This window comes from Triticum aestivum, chromosome 3D (genome assembly GCF_018294505.1).
Source record: "Triticum aestivum cultivar Chinese Spring chromosome 3D, IWGSC CS RefSeq v2.1, whole genome shotgun sequence".
Classification (NCBI taxonomy): domain Eukaryota; kingdom Viridiplantae; phylum Streptophyta; class Magnoliopsida; order Poales; family Poaceae; genus Triticum; species Triticum aestivum.
In genome coordinates this window covers 355,637,930-355,645,984 of record NC_057802.1, presented here as the reverse complement: position 1 = coordinate 355,645,984, position 8,055 = coordinate 355,637,930, and the positions used below count along the sequence as shown (strand labels likewise).

Genomic DNA, 8,055 nt, shown 5'->3' with positions numbered 1-8,055 from the left:
TCATGGCCTCCAAGATCTTCCGCGCCGTCGTCATCGCGGCCGTCGCCGTGTCTTCCTTCGCCGGGGTCGCTCTGGCCGCCGACGAGCCCGCGCCCAGCCCGACGTCCGGCGCCGCAGCTGTCTCCTCGTCGCTCGTCGCCGCCGTGCTCTGCCCGGCCGTGGCGTTCCTCGTTGGCAGCATGCGCCACTGAGAGTTGGCCGAGGTCGCAGCCACCGCGCGTGTCCACAGGCTCGCTCCATGCCGGTTTTCAGGGTGAAGATGGGCGCTCTTCTTGCATGATCTTTGCGCCTTGTTCGTTTTTTTTTTGCGCCTTATACGTTTGTAGTACCTCCTTGATAGTCGATGCAGTTTTTTTTTTTTTGCGAAAGTCGATGCTGTTAGGGTTGGCTGTGTTTTTCTTTTCATATGCTACATATATATTTGTATTGATTCAGATATTTGTCAGAATTTTCTCTACTAATCATGTTCTCTGTATCGGTTCCCGTATGGATTTAATCTCTTGCTCACGCTCAGGGACTTTGTCAATCTCGTGAAGCCCGTTCCGGGCATCTAATCACGATTTCTTTTAGTGTTTTTTTTATGGACCTCAGATTTTCAGAAGAAACCATTATCGACACCTTCTTTTCTCGCATCATTTCTGCACGAAGTCGACCAGATTTTCATCGGGCGCGCTGGACAGCAAAATCATCCACTCAGCACTCCTACGAGGACGTGTTTTTCTGCATCCCAACAGAACCCCGACGAGAGTACTCGACGGTGATAATCGCCGCGGCAACTTGGGTTCTTCGTGCCGCAGAGCGCGCGCGCGCGCGCAGCCCTTGCCCGGCCGACGTCGCATGCCGCATCCAGCAGCAACAGCGCGCAGCTACAGCTCCTCGTGCGAGTCCACGCGCCCGCGCTGGCGCTGCAGGTACGTCATGGCGAGGCTGGCGTGCATCGCCGCGCCGTACGGGAGCGCGCCTTCGTCGACGAGGAAGTGCGGCGAGTGCGCGACGTGCACCGACCCGGCCGCCTCGTTCCGTATCCCGACGAAGTAGAAGTGGGAGCCCGGCACGGCCTCGGAGAAGGCGGCGAAGTCCTCGCTCCCCATGCACGGCTCCATGGCGCCCCGGACGCCGCCGGCGCCGACCATCTCCGTGGCGACGTCCTCGAAGTGCGCGTGCAGCGCGGGGCTGTTGATGGTCGGGGCCAGCAGGGGCCGCCCGCCGGCGTGGAAGTCCACCGCCGCCGCGCACCGGTGCACCGCCGACTGCGCCACGATCACCTCCTCGATCCGCCGCTTCAGCCGCATGAACCCGTCGTTGGAGAAGCACCGGAAAGTGCCGCCGATCGTGACGGAGTCCGGGATCACGTTGAACGCGCCGCCTCCCCGGAACCTTGTCACCGTCACGACCTGCGCCCGCAGTAATACGTCTCAGTCGGAGATGCCATATCGCCATTGCCGTCAGGAAGGAGCAAGAGCAACAGAGCTCGTCGCGTGCGTGGTACGTACCTGGGAGTCCAGGGGGTCGGCCTCCCGGGAGACGAGGTTCTGGAGGGCGAGGACGACGCTGGAGGCGGCCACGACGGGGTCCACGCTGCTCTGGGGGATGGCGGCGTGGCCGCCCTTCCCGGTGATTACCGCTTCGAAGAAGCCGCAGCCGGCTAGCAGCGGGCCGGCCCTCGACCCAACCACGCCGGTGGGGAGGATCACGGTGACGTGGAACCCGAAGATGGCCTCCACGTTGTTCACGACGCCAGCCTCCACCATCTTCTTGGCCCCGGTTCCCACCTCCTCTCCCGGCTGGAAAAGAAGGATCACCGTCCCCTGCCACAAAGATAGAGCCAGTTTGTGAATCATTTGAAAGATAGTAGATGCCCCTGTTATCACTGATGGTTTGAAATTAACTGGGATTGACTCATTTCCTTAAGTCTCAGCAGAATTTGTTGTTCTCGGGACAACAGTACGCTGGACAATTGAAAAGATTAGAAATATGATTTGCTTTGATAGTAAATTTCCTACAGATCCTGCTGAAGTGATCTACAATGTTTTGGACCAACTAATGGGCAGTCGCTTGAAATTCTTATCTGGGCCAGTTACTTTTTTATAGCGTGTTCAACAACGGAAATTGCCTTTGGAGCTCGGCCTCCATGGAGGACTCCAAATTCAAATTTCATCAAATTTCATGTTTTTACATTTCAAAAAATTCTGAAAAAAATATAGATATACATGAAGGCATAACACACATGTGTATAACTTTTCAGGGCAAAATGTGTTGAAATGAGGGTTGTGCAAAAAAGACAAATCTGGGGCTTTTTAACTTAAGATACTATTCATCCTCTTAGCCCATGGATTTGTCCTTTTTGTACAGGTCGCATTTCAACGTATTTCATCCTGAATTTTTACACACATACACATAACATATTTGTTTACTTGCACAATTCTTTTCAGATTTTTTTGAAACCGAAAAGTTTAAATTTTGAATTTTGCAAAAAAAATGGCCTCCATGGAGACCGAGAGCCAAACGTCCGTTCTCGTCCAACAAGTGGTTTACTCTTTGATTAAGAAAAAAAAGACCGAATAATTAGTCGATTTTGAGTGACATAAAACATAAAACATAAAATATTCATTAAATATAAACAGCGTGGTAGAATTAAAATTATCATTTGTGTTTGCATGTTCAGGTGGGGTTTTTTCCCTGTGTGTGGTTGCATGTTGTGGTGGGTCTTTTTCATGCTTGTTGCATGGTGAGGTGGTATGCTTCCATGTTGAGAGAAATAGGTTGGTGGGGGCTAGCCTTCGATTGGGGCTCTGAGGTTTTGATGGTATTAGTTGATACTCAGCACGTTGTTGGGAAAATGTTTTGCAATATATATGTTGCAACTTGACGTGGGGTTTTCTATATGTGTGATTTCATGTTGTGATGGTTTTTTTCTGTGCATGTTGCATGGTCAGATAGCATGCTTGCACGTCGAGAAAAATAATTTATTTAAGGCTAGCTATTTAGATATACAAGATTTAATACATGTGGTGGTGTCACCTTAAAAATTAAATGAACAAGAAAAATAAAAAATGTAATATTAACTTTTCTAAGAAAAATGAATTAGTGGCATTGATATTATCCTTAAAGATGAAAGAAAATGAAAAATAAAATAAATTTTGCACATAAATTATGTTTTTCATAATATGCAAAAAGTACATAATAGTGGATCTTTCTTTTAAAAAGCAAATTTGCAAGGAAGGAATGAATTAGTGGCATTATTTTACCCATAAAGAAAGCTAATGAAATAAAAAGTAATACATAATAAAAATAAATTTTCTAAGAAATAATGAATTAGTGGGATTGGTATTACCCTTGAAGAAAAAAATACATACAAATTTGCACTGAAATTGTACTATTTGTAATATGCAAAGAACAAGCATATAAAGAGTGCAATTTTACTATCGCAAAAAATAAAAGTGAGGTTTTCTAAGGAAGAATGGATTCATGGCATTGTTATTACCCTTAAAGAAGAAATAGCGTAAACAAATAAAACAAAAATAGAAATTGCACATTTTATAATACGCAATAATTAACATATAATAGTGGAATTTTCACACTGCAGTAGAATTCACACACATATTGTATAGTACTTGTGTGTATACATATACATTAAAAAGAAGCCATTTTCTAAGAAAAAATGAATCAGTGTCACTGATATTGCCTTAAAGAAAAAAAATCTTGCACATAATTTGAACAGAAATTGCACTTTTATAATATGAAAAAATAGACATGGAATAGTGAAATCTTCACATTCTAGTGTAATTAACATCCATATTGTACAGTAATTACATGTTTACACTTACACTCACCCAACAACCAAAAATACCCATAAAGAAAAAAATGAAAAAATCGCACTGAAAAGAAAAAGAAAGGCGAGCACACATAAAAGCAAACAAAAACAAGCAACAGATAACGAGCTTCAAGCCCAATAAGAAAATCGACTAAGACCAGACCAGGTCCTGTCGAAAATTCAGTCCAACCCATCATGAAACAGTGAAAAAAAAAGACAACACAAATCTTGACACAAAGAATGGAAGGACAAAGATTCGACCAACCCAAATTAAAAAAAGGGCAACTTACATATAGCTAAAAGCGATAATGTTTCCCATAATATCAGTTATCGGGGCATGTCGCAGAAAAGCCAAGGGCAAAAAAGCATTGCAGCTGGAGTGGAAAGGATCAAGTGGGTGTTGCAAGAAGCTTTTGCAAGGAGCTATGGGTGGACAATGAGAATCTCGAAAACACACACTTGGTGAATCAGTATCCTAGTGACACTAATGCAACTCTGTTTCACTGCTAGGAGAGACAAAACCTCTGGAATCGATGCCATGCCAAATTAAGCTTGCCACTTCTACCGCTGCCTCAAGGGCCAAGTCAAGATCATTGCAATATATCCAGTTGGTCGAGCGAACACTGCCCGAAGCCGCGGGAAAAGAAACAAAGCTTCTTGTGGCCCTCCTCGACCCACAGACTCTCTCGACGCCATTGACAAACCCCCGGTGGTGCCCCGTGGGTCACTGCAAAGGTTGAAAGAGACGCCTGACGTGTCCCACTGAAAATGCTACCTGGCGGTCTACCAAGTGTGCTCCGTCAAGGTTTTAAATCAGCAGCGCAGTGCAGCCCGACTGCTCGAGGATGGTCCACGGTAAATGATTAATTACTAAATCATCCTGTCCATTGCCATTGGGAATTCAAAAGGCCACGACGCGCACAGTACAAGTAGCGCTGCTCGATAGGACAAAAGCAGATATTGACACTAGATCATCTTTTGTTTCTTTATCGAAAAGAGGCCGTCTCGTTGCTCGAAAGAAACAAAACCGGTGAGATGGAGAGGACGAGGGGGCCTTTGAAATGAGAGTGAGAGCGAGTGATCTTGCCTCAGCCTGGAACAGAAATATCTGAGGAATCCGCCCGGAAAAGGACGGCGCAACAAACAAAACAAATGGTGCTACCGCTAACTGTTTCTGAATGGAGCCGCGCAGCGCATGGCCCCTCGCCCCCATCGTGCGAAATCTGTTGAGCGGCCGAGTCGAACGCTAGCTGATTAATGGTTTCCAAATCAGGCAGTTGGCAGCTAGAGAATCGAGCTAACTGCTTCATGGTGAGTTGGTGACACGCGCACAGTGCAGTTTGTTCATGGTAGTCAAGAAGCGGGAGGAGGGAGGGACAGTGACCTGCAGGTCGTTGCGGTGCTCGTGGAGGATCCTGGCGGCGCCGAGCAGCATCGCCGTGTGCGCGTCGTGGCCGCAGGCGTGCATCTTCCCGGCCACCTTGCTCCGGTGCTCCCACTCCACTTCCTCCTGAAACGGATCAAACATAGCCAGGGGTTTCACTCGGTGCAGGAATGCCGCTTCTGAGCGCGAACTCTTGTTGCGTTGATGCGCTGTGAGTGTAAACTGAAGCGCCACTTGTTTTGGAATGCAGAAGCACGTAGAGGAACAAGAAAACGTGGAAAGAGCATGGGCGCGAAAAGTCCAGTGGCGTCGGCAGCAGGGACCGCGCGGCACGTACGCACCTGCAGCGGGAGCGCGTCCATGTCGGCGCGCAGCGCGACGAAGGGCGGGCGGCCGGTGCCCACGGCCGCCACCACGCCGGTGCCGGCGACCGGGTGCTCGTATCGCACGCCCATGGCGTCCAGCTCCCTCCTCACCAGCCTGCTCGTCTCGTGCTCCTCGAACGCCAGCTCGGGCCGCTCGTGGATGGCCCTCCTCACGCCGGCCATCCACGCCGCGAACTCGGGCCGCTTCGCCCGGCCAAGCACGTCGCCTCCGCCCGCCTCCGAGCCCGAGGAACGGCACCACAGCGCGGCGACTACGGCCAGCAGCACGGCGCGCGCGTGGAGGCCCATCGGACGGCGGCGTGGTGTGGCGATCGGTCGAGGACGAACGAAGCCGAGGCCGGCGGCTTGCGTTGCGGGTGGGTGTGGAGGCCGCGCGTGCGCGGGCCGAGCGCGCGTGTGGTGCGCATATATACGCGTGCGCGACCGCGACGTATATCGTTTTGTATGGCCCTGTTTCTTCCTTTCTTTCTTTCTTCGCCGGGAGCTGCCGTGAAGCGGACGGTAGTTGTGCGTGCCTATCTTGCGCACGGGGCGAACGTGCCTGAGGGCGACGTGCCGGCGGCGAAACAGCACATGTGTGAGGGAAGCCATGGACGGAGCATCGGCATCGACCATGGGCGTCGTCGGAGGCTCAGGGGCTTGATGACATCGTTCGCACGCACTCGACGGAGCCATGCGCTGTGTGCTTGCCAGCGCGGGAGCGCGGCCACTGCCAGTCGTGGCGGGACTCGGCCCAACCAAAATGAATGTCTGGCTTGTTTTTTTTTTTTTACAATCACAAGACTTTATTTCTCAGATAATAGCCAAGTCTGTTACAATGAGTTGAGAAATAAAATCAGGAGGGGTAGCATCCCACATAGAACAAGACTTTGAATTAAAACTGGATTTAGCCAGACAATCTGCTATGGCGTTTGCTTCACATGTGCAGTTGTCGAAAGAAACAGAAGCATAGTTTGCCTTCAATTCATTGCACTCCATGACAATCGCTGCTTCCTGGCCTAAATAACTTTCAAATTTTTCCACCGCTTTTAGCGCCAATTGGCTATCAGACTCCACAATCACCTTGGAGCATCCAATATGGGCAGCTAAGTATAAACCATTCCGTATAGCAAAAATCTCTGCTGAAACAACACTGTTAATATGTGGAAGAAACCATGATGCAGCAGCCAAGAACTGGCCACTATCATCCCTTGCAATAGCACCCGTCGCCCCTGAGAGAATATCCTCGTGAGAAGAGGCGTCCACATTGATCTTCACCTTCCCCTTGGTTGGTTTCTTCCACATTTGATCTCTCTTTCTAACTGGTTGGTTGGGTGTTGCTGCTCGTACATAGTTCGTAGCTAGGACCTTAATTGAAATAACTGAATGGTGTGCATCTGAAATCGTTTGCCCCTTTGCAAACTGGCGACGTTGCCACCAAATATACCACGCAGCCACCGTAATCAACTCAGCCGCTGGAATATCACCAATTGACAAGTGGTTTCGCAATAAAATCTCCATGGTAACTGATCCCGAGCGGTCCTCCATTGCTGCTTGGTTGATTACCTCATTCAGGCCTAATTCTTTCCACACTTCCATAGCACGGCAACACAAGAATAAGCAATGCTGAATATCTTCAAGCCCAACTTTGCAAACCGGGCATTGACCAGATACCGGGATATGACGTTTCGCAAGGACTCCATAGCATGGCAGAACGCCCCTGAGCACCTTCCAAGCGAAATGCTTAATCTTGCCAGGAACTCGGAGTTTCCACGAATGTTTCCAAATGCCATTTACTACAGATCCTCCTTGTCCATCAGCAGGAGAAGCGCGTGAGCCAAACTGATGATTGAACTCTGTATGGTATGCTGAACGGACTGAGAAGGTTTCTGACCGTGTAAACTGCCATGCCACAAAATCGTCAACAATACTCAGTCAACAATACTCACATTAAGAGGGATCCTTATTATCCTTTCTATATCAACTGGATTAAACACGGACTGCAATAAGGCTTCATCCCATGTGCCCGAGTGCGGGTCTATGAGCTCTTCAACTTTGGACAACATAATCCGCCCCCTCGGCGTTATAACTTTGCGCGAGGTACTTGACGGTATCCATGGGTCCAGCCAAATATTGATATTAGAACCTGTCCCAACTCTCCAAATAAACCCCCTCTTAAATGTTTGAATTCCTGATACTATACTCTGCCAAGTATAAGAAGAGCCTTTCTTAGGGCCAGCATTAAGAATGTTACCATCGGGGTAATACTTTGCACTGAGAACACGCGCACACAAAGAGTCCGGATCTTGGATCAGTCGCCAACACTGCTTTGCTAACATAGCAAGATTAAAGCTGTGTATGTCTCTGAATCCCATTCCACCTTCCTTCTTCGGGATGCACATTTTTCACCATGCATACCAATGCATTTTTTTCCTATCTTCATCATCACCCCATCAAAAGCTTGATATTTCATCTGTTATTGACTTGCATAT

The 8,055-nt window shown here is 48.8% G+C and overlaps 1 protein-coding gene across 1 annotated transcript; it reads right to left on the bottom strand.

Annotated features, from left to right (window-relative positions):
- Positions 1-592: 592 nt before the first annotated feature.
- Positions 593-6,235, bottom strand: LOC123078856 (IAA-amino acid hydrolase ILR1-like 2). The gene is made up of 4 exons (XM_044501498.1): positions 5,540-6,235; positions 5,199-5,324; positions 1,494-1,808; positions 593-1,394 (listed from the first exon to the last, which is right to left on the bottom strand). The coding sequence occupies exons 1-4, from the start codon at positions 6,197-6,199 to the stop codon at positions 867-869; spliced, it is 1,629 nt and encodes a 542-aa protein (XP_044357433.1). The 5' UTR covers positions 6,200-6,235; the 3' UTR covers positions 593-866.
- Positions 6,236-8,055: the final 1,820 nt, after the last annotated feature.

Bases quoted from the DNA above. Each gene is read 5' to 3' on its own strand.
- LOC123078856 (XM_044501498.1), bottom strand. From the start codon at position 6,199: ATGGTCGATGCCGATGCTCCGTCCATGGCTTCCCTCACACATGTGCTG. The intron at 1,809-5,198 runs GTCACTGTCCCT...TCTTTGTGGCAG, and splicing joins AGCACCGCAACGACCTGCAG to GGGACGGTGATCCTTCTTTT. The intron at 1,395-1,493 runs GTACGTACCACG...CTGCGGGCGCAG, and splicing joins CCGACCCCCTGGACTCCCAG to GTCGTGACGGTGACAAGGTT.